We start from the raw sequence: 16,822 nt of genomic DNA on the forward strand, positions 1-16,822 counted from the left end.
CTCACCTTAACCTCCTTCCACCTATCGCATTCCCAACGCCCCTCCCCCAAGTCCCTCCTCCCTATCTTTTATCTTCGCCTGCTTGGCACACCTTTCTCATTTCTGAAGAAGGGCTTATGCCTGAAACGTCAATTCTCCTGCTCCTTGGATGCCGCCTGACCTGCTGCGCTTTTCCAGCAACACATTTTTCAGCTCTGATCTCCAGCATCTGCGGTCCTCACTTTCTCCTGAGAAATATATCAGCCATGATTGAATGGCTTAAATCTCCTTTGTCTTATGGTCTTATCTGTTATGACTGACCAACCACATTCATCTATGCCCATGTGGAATTTTTCTCCATTTAGGCCTTAAGTTCTTATTTAACCATTTCATACCATCACATTTCCATGAACTTACTACCCCATCATCTTTTATTCATGGTATCTGTAATACAGTCTGGTTAAAATCACACCAATTTATGGAAGAAGAAAAAGAACAAATAAAACTTTTAACTATTCAGATAAATATCACAGGGTCAGAGTTCTTAATGATTTAATAGTATAAGTGGTACAAGAAAGACAAATGAAAACAGTAATTAATGATGTGTGACATTAAAAATGTACTCACCAAATACTGCACACTGTACTCCAAAAGCATTAAGAATTGGTATCATGTGCCGTCCTTTTGTGGTGGTACTTAAGAGTGAAGGATTTAAACAATCACCACTAAAAAGGATCAGGGGATTAAGTGCTTTATACTGTTTTAATGCAGTGGAAAATCTGTTAAAAAGTTATTTGTGAAATAAGTAAAATTCAAGCAGAAATGAGCAAATTATTTGAAGGTATACTCAAAACTATGCACATTTAAGGAGAATGAAATATGTTCAACGTTTGCTTGCAATATATCACATATTTTCAAACATTTAACATTTGAAACAGTTCAACAATCATCTCCTGTCACAGCCACCTGAGCTTGTACATACAGATAATAAATACAATAAAATGCTGAGAGAGTTTGAAGTAAACATAGGTTTTCTGTGTGTTAATTCAGATTAGAACACAAGAAATAGAAACAAGAGTAGACTAAATGTTCTATTGAGCCTGGTCCACCATTCAATGATGAACTTCTGCTTTCCCATCCATCCTTGCATCCTTAGATTACCTGGAAGAGCAAATGTGTCAACTTCAGCTTAAAATATAGTCAATTACTGAACCTCCATAATTTCTGAGTAGAGGACTGCAAAGATTCACAATCCTTTAAATGCAGAAAATTCTCATCCCAGTTCTAAACGATTATCCCCTTATCCAAAGACTAAGAACCTGTCCTCTTACACACCCGTCAGGGAAACAACCTGATGTGCAACGTAATTGTAAATTATGTCTTGCAATATCACATACTGACACAGTCATTTCAAAATCCTCTGTCCACTATTTTAACAAATATACTACCCATTTTTGAACAAAATGTTCAAAAGGAAAATAATCAATTGTAGAAGGATCCAATATGACTGCTGCAGTGTCCACACAATATTAGGAGAGCATTAATGAAAATCTGGAGTGTTTCTGTTCTGCCCACACTCCCCTCCTTTAACCCTCAGAGCAATTAGGCTCAAAGGGCACTAGGAGAACATAATATGGCAATAGAAGATCTTGCTAAATATGATTGTCTAGCGCAAGAGAATGTCTAATCATAGAATCATAGATTCAGTAAATGAAGTTATTTCAACCCCTTGCTAACTGTTTGGTGGAATTTTCCAATTAATTACATTTCACTCTTTCTTCATAACTGTAAATTAATTATCTTCAAGAATTTATACAATTCCCTTTTCAATGTTACTTATGAATCTGCTTCCATTATTAATTGAAACATGCATTGGAAAAAAAAACACACCAACTCACCAGACTGAACCTTACTCAAAAGTGTGGTGCTGGAAAGGCACAGCGGGTCAGGCAGCATCCGAGGAGAAGAATTAATGTTTCAGGCATAAGCCCTTCCACCAGGAATCTTACATTTTTTTGATTAAGTGTCGGTTTCACCATGTTTCATGAAGGGCTTCTCTATGCAATTCCCAGCCAGCTTTCTCACCATATCATACCAAACAAACCTTATTTAGTTGCAACTAAAACGACAGTCGACCAGACAGGTAATGTAACATGAAACATATCTACAAACATGAGTTTCTATTTACAATGAAGTGTCAGCCGTGCCAGCCATGTGTCCTCAACAGATATTCGTTTCCTTTATCCTTCAGCTAGGTCCGCAGCTGGAGCAAAGGGAACTGCCTTCCAATGCAATCTGTTGGCCTTAGAGTTTTGAGAAGTATTTGTGCTAGGGACTGGACATTCTGAATTTCCTGATCAGACGCAGGATCCCCCTTCCTGGTTTGAATTTCCACAGAATTGACAGTCACAGGCAATGTGATGGTGAAGGTGAAGGTTTGAGCTAGGACTGCACCAGTTTCAAACTTTTGATCCAGTTTAACAAGTATCTCTGACAAATCTGTTAGTTGCTCCTTTAGCTTTTAGTACATTTCACAAAGTTATTAAAGGACTACACCATAAGATTTTCCTCTACCTGGGGACAAGCAGGTGCTTGGGCTACAGCAGGAGCCACTGTGCCACACAGTGTTAGGTGCATTTGTCAGGGATAAATATAGGATAGGGGAATGGGTCTGGGTGGGTTGTTGTTCGGAGGGTCAGTGTGGACATGTTAGGCCAAATGGCCTGTTTCCATACTGTGGGGCATCTATCTAATCAGTCCGAGAGCTGGTGACCTGGGATATTACTTCTCCAACCAGATGCGGAAATGTGTCAGTGATGTACTCACCAGAATAAGCTTCCAACTATAATCACGGAGAGGTCAGTTTCGAAGTTGGTAGAAGGTGCAGGAGAAGGCCTTGTCAATGTTTTCTGAGCGATTTCTGTTTTCGCCCTCAAGTGATGAAGGTATTACCTGTGCTTCCAGAAGTCAAGAGAGAGAATACAGGTTGTTCTGCTATAAAGTGCATTTCATCAATGTGAATTCGCTGTAATGCAAATGATGAATTGGGGATATTGTTTCTAAAGCGTGAACTTTTAAAACATGCGTTGGCTGTAACATGATTACATTAGAAACAGTGCTTAAAGTGTTGGCAAAGTACAATTTTTCTCTAACGCGGGGTTGCACAAGAACGCAACCATCACGTTACAGAAGTACTGACTGTATGTTGCACAACAGGAGTGAAAACTTGTGCATGCTAAGAACGCATTCACAGTGTTGCAAATGAGCAGCACTGAATCTTATTTTGTTGCTGAGATGTGTGGTAATAACAAGGCCTCCATGAGCAGTCAAGTTCCTCTCTCTCTAACGAAAGGTTTCTCTCCTCTCAGGGGATGAGAGCAGATGTCCGTCAGTTACCCAACATAAGTCTTTCTCTGCTCTATTGTGGATTGTCGTCACCTGGAATGAGACAAAGGCAAGGATTGAGCAAGATGAAAGTGGAAGGCAGAGCTATTAGTGATGATGCAGATGAAGGTGAAATGTCCAGAGTGAGTAAGCAGCGCAGACAGTATGCAGGGTTAGTAATGTGGGGAAGTGGGTGAGTGAAAGATATTAAGGAAGGATGCTGCATGTGTCATGACTTAAAAGAAAAGCCCAATAATTGTGCCCCAGTGTTATACAAATCATCATGAAATATATAAAATCACAATGAGACTACCAAAGTGACAACCATGCCTTACCAGCTTCTGTTCGGCACAAAAGCAATTCATACCAGGTTTCTTCAATAACAGGAAAAAAAAAGACTATTTATTGTAGCACACAAAAGCAGTGAAAATAAATTTCTTATTGTTTATGCAACTTAATTCATACCCCTTCAAAATCTCAAAAATATACATTCAATCACAATTGACAACTGGTTTAACACATAGTATGACTGCAAAAAAGAATACAGACATGGAAAACAAAATTCCAGATATCAAAAAGGCCAGACCACAAGGTGAAAAAAATTACTATCATCATAGTTCTTTCGATTTTTGCAATGATGACACTGTTGTCTGTAGGGTCACAATCATTCTTCAGTTCAATTGTTGATCAGGTGAACTTGAGTCTTTTCCCCACATGGATAGAGTGATAGAGCTTTTCAATCTGCAGCACTGGCTGTTTCTTCAAATCGGCTGCTCTTGGCACTAATAGCTTGTGCTAATAAATGCCTGGTGTTTTGCAGTTCAACTAGTGTGCTGTTGTCAGACAGAACTTTTAACTCTAAAAGATCTTCTTTAACCTTCAGTCTCAAATACTCTCACTCACTACTTCAAAAAGCAACATTGCATTATGCAGCTCAACAAAAATGCAACATTCGATCTTTAATTTGCAGACTTTTTCCCTGGACTTGGGAGGTGCCAGAAGAGTGGAGAAGTGCAAATATCATTGCTTTGTTCAAGGAAGTCTGGAAAGATTATCCTAGTAATTATAGATCAGTCAGTCAGTTTAATTTCTGTGGTGGGGTAGCTTCTAGAAAAGATTATTCAGGGTAGAATTAGTCAGCACATGGAGAAAGGTGGATTGATTAGTCTGAGCATAGATTTCTATAAGAGAAATCATGTTTAACTAACTTAGAGTCATAGAGATGTACAGCATGAAAACAGACCCTTCGGTCCAACTCAGCCATGCCAATCAGATATCCCAATACAATCTAGTTCCACCTGCCAGCACCCAGCCCATATCCCTCCAAACCCTTCCTATTCATATACCCAACCAAATGGCTAGTAAATGTTGCAATTGTACCAGCCTTCACCACTTCCTCTGGCAACTCATTTCACAAACACACCACCCTCTACGTGAAAAGTTGCCTTGATGTCTCTTTTATATCTTTCCCCTCTCACCCTAAACCTATACCCTCTAATTCTGGACTGCCCCAACCCAGGGAAAAGACCTTATCTATTTATCCTATCCATGACCCTCATGATTTTATAAACCTCTATAAGGTCACCCCTCAGCCTCTGACGCTCCAGGGAAAACAGCCCCAGCGTATTCCACCTCTCCCTACAGGTCAAATCCTCCAACCCTGGCAACATCCTTGTAAATCTTTTCTGAACCCTTTCAAGTTTCACAACATCCTTCCGATAGGAAGGAGACCAGAATTGCACGCAATATTCCAGAAGTTGCCTAACCAATGTCCTGTACAGCCAAAACATGACCTCTGAACTCCTGTACTCAATATAGTGACCAATAAAGGAAAGCATACCAAACACTGCCTTCACTATCCTATCTACCTGCTACTTTACTTTCAAGAAGCAATGAACCTGCACTCCAAGGTCTCTTTGTTCAGCAACACTCCCTTACCATCAATTGTACAAGTTCTGCTAAGATTTGCTCATCCAAAATGCAGCACCTCTCATTTATCTAAATTAAACTCCATCTGCCACTCCCATTAGCTCATCTGATCAAGATCTCATTGTAATCGGAGAATAACCTTCTTCACTGTCCACTACACCTCCAATTTTGGTGTCATTACCAAACTTACTAACTATACCTCTTATGCTCACATCCAAATCATTAATATAAATAACGAAAAGTGGTAGACCCAGCACCAATCCTTGTGGCACTCCACTGGTCACAGGCCTCCTGTCCGAAAAACAACACTCCACCACCACCATCCTCTGTCTTCTACCTTTGAGCCAATTCTGTATCCAAATGGCTAGTTCTTCTTGTTAACCAGTATCCCATGGAGAACCTTGACAAATACCATATAGGGTCACATCTACCAAACTGCCCTTATCAACTGCTCTTTTAAGTTTTGGAAGCAACAGTAGAAAGTCATGATGAGGGTAACATTGTTGTGGTATATAGACTTGAAGAAGACATTTGATATAGTGCCACACAACAGACGAGAGGAAACAGATAGATTGTGATATAAAAGAGACAGTAGTAATGTGGATATAAAACTGGGTGAACAACAAGAAACAGAGAGCAATGATCAACGGATATTTTTATGGCTAGGAGAACTTTTGTAGCAGAGTTTCCTGGGGTCAGTATTGGGACCCTTGCTTTCCCTGATTTGGATGAATGATTTGGATGTTGATATGCAAGGGACAATTTCAAAGCAGATGACACAAAACTTGGATGAATTATAAACAGTGAGGAACAGAGTGTGGAAATCTGAAAGAACACTAACAAGTTGGTAGAGTTAGTAGCAGATAAGGTTCAATGCAGAAAAGTGTGAAGTGATTCAATTTTGTCAGAAGAACACTGAAAGACATTTCTAAACAGCAAGTCCAAAAGGTACCTGGGTGTAAGTGTACACAGTTCACTGATGTTGGTGGGACGAGATGTGAGAGCATCAGACGTGATAACCCTGACAAGTTATTGCTTCCTGGACCTTGAATATGAAACAATAAAGTGTACTACCTGCTGGGGGTGTTTACCTCTGCTATCCTGACAGCAGTTTAGATCCTAACCCATATGAAAGTGAAGAGCACACTTCATGAAATCACCATTGCTACAAATAGCCTTAAGACGAAATATCCCGAGGTTTTGTTCATTGTAGCCGGTGACTTCAACCAGTCCAACCTCAAAAGTGTGCTACCAAGATACAACAGGCATATCTCCTGTTCCACCAGAGACCCAAACATGATGGACTATTGCTACACATTCAAAGATGCCTATTGCTCCATTCCCCACCCACATTTTGGTAAATCAAACCATTAGGCTGTGATCCTTCTTCTGGCTTACAACAGAAACTGATGCATGAGGATCCAGTACAGAAAGTCATACATTGCTGGTCTGAGGTGACAGATGAGCTCCTACTGCTTGGAGTCAGTGGACTGCTCCATATTCAAGAACTCAGCAGCCAACCTAAATGAGTATGCCACTACTGTCACAGACTTCATCAGTAAGTGTGTAGATAACTGCATGCTAAGTTAATCAGAATGTTCCCCAACCAAACATTACAGATGAACCGGAAGATCCACTCCCTACTGAAATCCAGGTCTGGAGGTGTTCAAGTCAGGTGACCCTGACTTATGTAGGAAATCAAGGTATGATCTTTGCAAAGCCATTAGGGATGCCAACAGACAATACCAGACTAAGCTAGAGTCCCAAACTAACCACATGTAAGCCTTGCCACAGTCAACATGATAAAAGCAGAATTGCTGGCAACAATGCATTCCACCACAATGAGCTCAATTCATTTTATGCTTGTTTTGAACAGAAGGTCAGTAAAATGATGTCACCTGCCCTGACAGCCTCAGGTGCACCCATACCCACAGACGTCAGATCAGCCTTCTTGAGGGTGAACCCATGGAATGTGACTGGCCCTGTTGGAGTACCCAGCCATGCACTCAAACCCTGCTTGGACCATCCAGCACAAGTATTAATTGACATATTTAACATCCCCTTTTGCAAGGTGAGGTTTCCACCTGGTTCAAGAATATCACTATCATCCCAGTGCCAATGAAAAAATCAGACAACATGCCTTAATAACTACCGTCCAGTGGCTCCGATATCCATCATTATGGATTGCTTCAAAAAGCACATATCAACTTCAGCCTCCCAGATTGCCTCGACCTGCTACAATTTACCTATAATCACAATAGGATATACACGCATTCAAGCCAGATGCCACCTCCCTGGCCTAACACTCATCCCTGGATCATAAAAATAACAAGGACACCTATGTTAGACTTCTATTTATTGACTTTAGCTCTACCTTCAACACCATAATACCAATAAAATTACAGCCCCTTACTATACATCTTATACAAGCACGACAGTGTGGACAAATTTAGCTCGAACCCCATTTACAAATTTGCTGTTGCCACCACTGTGGGTCGGATCTCAAACAACGACAAGATAGAGTACAGGATAGAGATCGAGTGCTAGTGGTACGGTTTAAAGGCATTAATCTCTCCATCAATGTCACCAAAACAAAAGATCTGGTCATCAACTTCAGGACGCAAAGTGGAGGATATGTCCCTACATCAATGATGCTGAGGCAGAGGTGGTCAAGATCTGCAAGTCCCTAGGAGTAAGTTTCACCAACGATCTATCCTGGTCCATTCACATTGATGCAACAATCAAAAAAAAAGCACATCAACACCTCTACTTCCTCAGAAGGCTCAGGAAACTTGTTATGTCCACAGTGAATCTAACCAATGTTTATAGATGAACCACAGAAAGCATCTTATCCAGATGCATCACAGCTTGGTATGGCGACTTCTCTGCCCAAGACCACAAGATGTTATACAGCGAAGTGAACGCAGACCAGTACATCATGAAAACTAGTCTTCCATCTATTGACTATTTTTCCCATTGCCTAGTGAAAGCAACCAATATAATCAATTCCCTTCCGACCCCAGTTATACTCTCTTCCACCCTCTTCTGTCGGGCAGCAGCTACAAAAGTTTGAAAACACATACCTAAGATTCAAGAACAGCTTCTTCTCCACTGTTATCAAACTTATGAATGGTCCTCTCATACATTAGAATTGATCTTTCTCTGCACCTTCTCTGTAGCTCTAAACATGACACTTTGCATTCTGTTCTATTACCATGATGTATTTATGCAAGACATGATTTGGTTGGTTAGCATACAATACAGTACTCTTCACTATCTCAGTACATGACAATAATAAATCAAATCAAGCAGTTAATAAAATGCTCTTGGCTTAATTAATAGGGGCAGAGTCAGAGAGTCATAGATATGTACAGCACGGAAACAGACCCTTTGGTCCAACTCATCCATGCTGACTAGTATCCCAACCCAATCTAGTCCCACCTGCCAGCACTCAGCACATATCCCTCCAAACACTTTCTATTCATATACCCAACCAGATGCCTTTTAAGTGTTGCAATTGTACCAGCCTCCACCACTTCCTCTGGCAGCTCATTCCATACATGTACCACTCTATGCATGAAAACGTTGCCCCTTGGGTCTCTTTTATATCTTTCCTCTCTCACCCTAAACCTATGCCTTCTAGTTCTGGACTCCACCACCCCAGGGAAAAGACTTAGTCTATTTACCCTATCAACACCTCTCATAATTTTGTAAACCTCTATAAGGTCACCCCTCAGCCTCCTATGCTCCAGGGAAAACAGCCCCAGCCTATCAGCCTCTCCCTGTAGCTCAAATCCTCCAAGCCTGGCAACATCCTTGCAAATCTTTTCTGAACCTTTTCAAGTTTCACAACATCCTTCCGATGGGAAGGAGACCAGAACTGCACACAATATTCCAACAGTGGCCTAACCAATGTTCTGTACAGCCGCAACATGACCTCCCAACTCCTGTACTCAATGCTCTGACCAATAAAGGAAAGCATACCAAACGCCTTCTTCACTATCCTATCTACCTGCAACTCCACTTTCAAGGAGCTATGAACCTGCACTCTGAGGTCTCTTTGTTCAGCAACACTCCCTAGGACCTTACCATTAAGTGTATAAGTCCTACTAAGATTTGCTTTCCCAAAATACAGCACCTCACTCCATCTGCCACTTTTCAGCCTATTGGCTCATCTGATCAAGATCCCATTGTAATCTGAGATAACCCTCTTCACTGTCCACTACATCTCCAAATTTGGTGTCATCCACAAACTTACTAACTATACCTCTTAATCTCACATCCAAATCATTTACAGAGGAACCTCGATTATCCGAATATCGAATTTTCCGAAGGGGATCTCAAGGATCTGGTAGAAACATTATGTCAAAGAGCTGTTTCAACCCTGATCACATCTTTTGTTTACAGGTACAATGACTAAAAACAAACTCAGCTCGCTGAAATGCTGCCGAGAACAGTCCAAGCACCGCCTCGAAATGTCTGACCTCCTGCCCTCTCTCTCCCCTACACTTTTCTTGAAGTTCTACACAGAGGTAATCCCTAAACTCACCCCTTCCCCAGATAATCTCTCCAACATTATCCTGTATAAGGCAGAGGTGGAGTCTGTCAAAAGGTTGTGTGTTTGTGTGTGTGCGCGCGCGCTCTATTTGAAGATTTACCCCACAAAGGCAGCAGTAGTCTTACTGTTGGTGTACAGTCCGGCTGCCCGGAGGGGGGAGCAGATGGAAGGGTGAGCTGGATGGGGGATGGGGTTTGCGGACGGAGGTCAGAGGTGGGTGGGGATGAAGAGAGTTGCTGGATTGGGGGCAGGTGGGGGGGCAGTGTTGGACTGGATTGCTGGCATGTGGGGGTCGCGGGTTGCGAGCGGACGGGATTGGGGGTAGATTAGACAGGGTTGGGGTGGGAGTGGACGGGGGCAGGGTCTCGCACACAGCATGCTTTTGCCTAGTCTCCTGAACAGGGAGCAGACTTCACAGAAAACTCCAAGCCCCAGAGGAAATCAATTAAACTGAATAATCAATTTTCCAAACGAAATAGTGCCCGCCCATCTTGTTCGGATAATAGAGGTTCCTCTGTATAGAAATGATGAAAAGTAGTGGACCCAGCACCGATCTTTGTGGCACTCCACTGATCACGCCTCCAGTCTGAAAAACAACCCTCCACCACCACTCTCTGTCTTCTACCTTTGAGCCAGTTCTGTATCCAAATGGCTAATTCTCTCTGCATTCCATGAGATCTAACCTTGCTTACTAGTCTCCCATGGGGAACCTTGTTGAATGCCTTACTGAGGTTCATATAGATCATATCTACCACTCTGCCCTCATCAATCCTCTTTGTCACTTCCTCAAAAAACTCAATCAAGTTTGTGAGACATGACTTCCCACGCACAAAGCCATGCTGACAACCCCTAATCAGTCCTTGCCTTTCCAAATAAATGCAAATCTGTCCCTCAGGATACCCTCCAACAATTTGCCCAACACCGACTGGTCTGTAGTTCCCTGGCTCATCCTTGCCACCTTTCATAAACAGTGGCAACATGTTAGCCAACATCCAGTCTTCCGGCACCTCACCTGTGACTATTAATGACACAAATATCTCAGCAAGAGGCCCAGCAATCACTTCCCTAATTTCCTACAGAGTTCTAGGGTACACCTATTCAGGTCCTGGGGATTTATCCACCTTTACGCATTTCAAGACATCCAGCACTTCCTCCTCTATAATGTGGACATTTTATATCTTACACCCTACATTCTATATCTTACATGTCCTTTTCCACAGTAAATACTGATGCAAAATACTCGTTTAATATCTCCCTCATCTTCTGCGGCTCCAGACAAAGGCCGCCTTGCTGATCTTTGAGGGGCCCCTCTCTCTCCCTAGTTACCCTTTTGTCCTTAATGTATTTGTAAAAACCCTTTGGATTCTCCTTAACAGTATTTGCCAAAGCTATCTTAAGTCCCCTTTTTGCCCTCCTGATTTCCCTCTTAAGTATACACCTACTGCCTTTATACTCTAAGGATTAATTCAATCTATCCTGTCTATACCTGACATATGCTTCCTTCTTTTTCTTGACCAAACCATCAAATTTCTTTATTCATCCAGCATTCCCTATACCTATCAGCTTTTCCTTTCACCCTGACAGGAATATACTTTTGCTGGACTCTCGTTATCTCATTTCTGAAGACTTCCCATTTTCCAGCTGTCCCTTTACCTGCGAACATCTGCCCCCAATCAGCTTTTGAAAGTTCTTGCCTAATACCATCAAAATTGGCCTTTCTCCTATTTAGAACTTAAAAAGAGCATGGAGGTGATGTTGAACTTGTACAAGACAATTGTTAGACCCTTATTGGAGTATAGTGTGTAGTTGTGGGTGTCACATTATAGGAAAAATGTGATTACACTGGACAGAATACATAAAAGATTTACCAAAATGATCCCAGTAATAAGAAATTTCAGTTCCAAGGATAAACTGAAGATGTTGGGACAGTTCTCCTTGGAGAGCAGAAGGCAGAAAGTACATTTGATGAATTGACTAGAGGCGATAAGAAGCTGTTTCCACTCAGAAAATGAACAAGAGCAAAAGAACATAGCCTTAAAAAGGATGTGCAAAAGAAGCAAGGTTGAGGTTGGTAGAGGCAGGTTTAATTGAGGCATTCACAAAGGTTTTGGCTAAGTATTTGGATAAAAAGATTGTGCAAGGATATGACAAGCAAAAGCAAGAGCAGCACATGCATGCATGATGATGCTAACTTTTTTTGTGCCATACTGTCACTACAGGAATCATGTCACCTAGCGCCAGCTTGCCTTCACTGAAATTGCATGAGTCTGCTCTGGGCCAATATGGGCAATGCAACTGCTGCTGAAAAAGCTGGGTCCCGAACTGGACCCTCCACATTGAAGCAACCTGCGCCATCTTTGGTTTACGTTACTGATGCTACTACCTCCTAAGACAGCCATTTCAGCAAAGAAAACCACCACTGCCAACCCCTGGGAAGGAACTGCACCCACCCGCCACTGCTGACACTCTACGGGATACTACCCCTGTTGCTGACTCTCCCAGGAATGGGACCTCTCCTGTCTCTGCTGACGCTCCCGGGAATGAGAATGCTCCCACTGCTACCGACACTCCCGAGAAGGGGTCCTCTCCCGCCAAAAAGGGAGAAAATAAAAGCAAAAGTAAAAGAAAAAAAGGCAGACGAAAGCGGGCAAGCTCAAGATCTAAGCCTGACCGTTGTTAGTAGGAAAAAAATCAGCCTGGCATTTTCAAAACTAGAATTTTCAAAAATATTTTTCATGATATTTCAGCTTCAACATTAACCCCCTGGATATGTCCAAATCTGTGCTTATTCCTAATATAAACGTTTTAAAAGCATATTGATTTTTCATGCTTTTCCTTTCTTGGTTTGTTGGCTGCGATCATCCTTTTTCATGAATAATTGCTTAAACAATTTAATGATATGACTAAACTTCAACACAGAGTCTCCCTTAAACAACATTACAATCATTTGCATGTTGACGGCAATAAAGATTCACAGATGTTTCTGCACAGCTTCTTCAAGTTCAGAAGCAATCAAAATGCTTTGAAGCTAATCACAAATTATGTGCCATGGTTATCGGACACTTTTTCACACTAATACAATGTCACAAAGAGATTAATCATTACACAAATGAAAGTGACTCAAATAATTTTAACGACATTAATAAATAAAAGAATACAAGGAGGGAAGTGGTGATCAAACTATTATTATTGTCAAGCAGTAAATTGAGCAAGTAACTTGGTGTGGCGACATGGTAGTAAAGTAATCGGATTAAATAATCCAGAATACTCTGCTAATGCTCTGGAGACCTGGGTTTGCATTCCACCATAGAAGCTAATGAAATTTTGAAAATTCAATTAATAAATCTGGAAATCTGGAATATAAAACTAGTCTCAGTAACAATGCCATGAAAACTTCATTCCTAAGTTATAAAATGATTCTATAACATCCCATCAGGAAGGCAATCTGCCATCCTTATCTTGTCTAATTTATATACAATTCCAAGCCCACAGCAATATAATTAACTCTTTGCTGCCCTCTAAAATGATGCAGGAAGCCACTTAGTTCAAGGCAATTTGAGATGGAACAAATAATGGCTTGCCACTAACATCATGGGTAAATATTAACTTCCTCGAGAAACAAGTAGCATTCAAATGTGACTGACTTGTCAAACATTCCCTACGTTTCATATATTTTGATTGTCTTTGATTAACCCATGAATTTCCAAAGGCTTCCTAATTTTATCTTGAAAAATGGATTCAAAGATTTCTCACAGCTGATGTTGTATTAACTTGTTTCTTTTTTCACCATTAAAGATGTGTTGAAGCTTTTAGTCTTGCATTCATCAGGAGAGATGTAAAAGTGCCAAATTTCAAAGAAAAACAATTAAATTTATGGGGTTATGATTAGTTAGTAAGACAATTCTGATTGGTTGACACATTGTTATGGGGAAAGGAACCAGGAACTATAATCTACCCATGTTCCTGGGTAGTTTCAAAAAAAGCACAAGCCTTGAACATATTCTTTTGTATGTCCCCATGTACAAACGAATGTCACTTCTAACGAAAGCAAATGAACTGCATTACCAACTCGACTGATTATCTTAAGTTATTTGCTACCATGGGTATGTTGCAACTTAATTTCAGTCCAATTGCAGAATCTCATCTAAGAGTTGACATTTTGTTTTGGATTTTGCAAGTGTGGACTAAATGAGTATGAGCTATACACTGCCTAAAACGAACTGCAAGAGGAATAGCCAATCATTGTACATACAACCACTCAACCAGGCTAGCACAAAAATTCATACATGGCATTTCTTGTCTCCAGTTACACAGTTTAAACATCTTCCCCTTCTTGAATAACAGCGTTCCGTTGGCTCATGAGGCAATTTGCATAACCAAAGAAAACTTCCTTTACCATCATCTCTGTAGTGTTTAAAATAACTCTGAATTCAAATCCCAGTCTTGTGAATCTAACAGCCTTTTCCAGAAGCCTTCACACATAGAGTCATAGAGAGGTACAGCATGGAAACATACACTTCGGTCCAACCCGTCCATGCTGACCAGATATCCCAACCCAATCTAGTCCCACCTGCCAGCACCCGGTCCATATCCCTCCAAACCCTTCCTATTCATATACCCATCCAAATGCCTCTTAAATGTTGCAATTATACCAGCCTCCACCACATCCTCTGGCAGGCTCATTCCATGTTTTAAATAATTCCTTCAGTGTTTAAACAAACATGTCTGCTGTGGAATTTTTACTAAACCCATTACAGTGACATATCGTATTTTTAACAATTCTAAAATATCTTCTCCTTTTCTCAAGAATTGCTTTATACATCCAGCTTTCACCAAGACCTTGCAGAATTGCCCAAACTAAAACTAAAAGACAAACTTTTTCCCAAGTTATGGGTGTTGCCCTTACGCAAATGAAAAAAAATTGAGTTTTGAGAAGATTTATAGCTCAGGTTCAGATTTTGGATGTAGATTTGCTTGCTAAGCTTGAAGGTTCATTTCCAGACATCTCGTCACCCTACTAGGTAACATCTTCAGTGGGCCTCAGGTGAAGCACTGCTGAAAATTCCTGCTTTCTATTTATATGTTTGGGTTTCTTTGGGTTGGTGATGTCATTTCCTGTGGTGAATTCACTTCCTGATCTTTTTATCAGGGGGTGATAGATGGGGTCTAACTCGGTGTGTTTGTTGATAGAATTCCAGTTGGAATGCCATGCTTCTAGGAATTCTCGTGCATGTCTTTGTTTGGCTTGTCCTTGGATGGATGTGTTGTCCCAGTTGAAGTGGTGACCTTCCTCATCCGTATGTGAGGATACTAGTGAGAGAGGGTCATGGTCTTTTTGTGGCTAGTTGGTGTTCATGTATCCTGGTGGCTAGTTTTCTGCCTGTTCGTCCAATGTAGTGTTTGTTACAGTCCTTGCACGGTATTTTGTAAATGACATTAGTTTTGCTTGTTGTCTGTAAAGGGTCTTTCAAGTTCATTAGCTGCTGTTTCAGTGTGTTGGTGTGTTTGTGGGCTACCATGATGCCAAGGGTTCTGAGTAGTTTGGCAGTCATTCCCGAGGTGTCTTTGATGTACGGGAGAGTGGCTAGGATTTCCAGACGTGTTTGGTCTGCTTATTTGGGTTTATTGCGGAGAAATCGGCAGACTGTGTTCGCTAATGAATTTGAAAGACCCTATACAGAAAACAAACAAAATTAATATCATTTACAAAATACCGTGCAAGGACTGTAACAAACACTACATTGGACAAACAGGCAGAAAACCAGCCACCAGGTTACATGAACACCAACTAACCACAAAAAGACATAACCCTCTCTCACTAGTATCCTCACATACGGATGAGGAAGGACGCCACTTCAACTGGGACAACGCATCCATCCTAGGACAAGCCAAACAAAGTCATGCACGAGAATTCCTAGAAGCATGGCATTCCAACCGGAACTCTATCAACAAACACATCGACTTAGATCCCATCTACCACCCCTGAGGAAAGGAACAGGAAGTGACTTCACCACAGGAAATGACATCACCACCCAAAAAAACCCAAACACAAATAGAAAGCAGGAATTTTCAGCAGTGCTTTCCCTGAGGATGTTACCTAGTAGCGTGACAAAACATCTGGAAATGAACCTTCCAGCTCAGCGAGCAAACCTACATCCAAAAAAAATCAATCCCTGATTTTCAAAACAAGTGTCTAATATACAAATATTTCTATTTAAAACAAAAATGTAGACTGGAGAGGAATATGAACTAATAGAAAGCATAGCCCTCCTGGAGTGATCCGGCAGTAACTACAAAAGACTTGGAGCTAATCTGGAGATCGTGACTGACAAGTCACAAGAAGGATCTCAGTTTGTGAAAGGCTTTGTTGGGACTGGTGGTCACAGCTGCATGTTTGTGCTGTGAATTGTACAGCCAACTGACCAACTATTGTTGTTTTGTTATAATATCTTTGAGGTTACCCACCATATGCTAATCAGTACTTTCAAAAGCAGTAGACCGGTAAGCCTAATATTAGTGGTGGTTAAGTTGTTGAAGGGGATTCGGAAACACAGGATCCACATATGTTTGGAAAAGGAAAGGACTGACTGGGGTAGTCCATATGGCTCTGTGCATGGGAAATCATGTCTCTCACACTTGACTGAGTTTTTTGAATAGGTAACCAAGAAGATAGATTGAGGGACGTGTGATAGACATTGCCTTTAGCAAAGCCTTCGACAAGGTACTACATGTAGATCGGTCATTAAAGTTAGATCACGTTCGACCCAGGGAGAGCCAGCCAACGAGATACAAAATTGACTTGATGTCAGGAAACAGAAGATGACGACCGGGGATTGTTTTTCAGACCGGAGGCCTATAACCAGCTGTATGTCGCAAAGCTTGATGCTAGGTCCACTGTTGTTCAACATTTACACAAATTATTTGGATGAGAATATAGGAGTCATGATCAGTAAGTTTGCAGTTGACACCAAA

At 41.2% G+C, this 16,822-nt stretch overlaps 1 protein-coding gene across 1 annotated transcript in view; it reads right to left on the reverse strand.

Moving 5' to 3' along the window:
* LOC122554964 (NAD 5'-nucleotidase-like) overlaps positions 1-16,822 on the reverse strand; it is an 82,369-nt gene that overhangs the window by 53,693 nt on the left and 11,854 nt on the right. The window contains exon 2 of the mRNA XM_043700436.1: positions 607-758. Within this exon, the coding sequence (XP_043556371.1) occupies positions 607-758 (152 nt within the window). The remainder of the gene's footprint in view (positions 1-606; positions 759-16,822) is intronic.

The sequence above is a fragment of the Chiloscyllium plagiosum genome, chromosome 1 (genome assembly GCF_004010195.1).
Source record: "Chiloscyllium plagiosum isolate BGI_BamShark_2017 chromosome 1, ASM401019v2, whole genome shotgun sequence".
In the NCBI taxonomy this organism is placed as follows: domain Eukaryota; kingdom Metazoa; phylum Chordata; class Chondrichthyes; order Orectolobiformes; family Hemiscylliidae; genus Chiloscyllium; species Chiloscyllium plagiosum.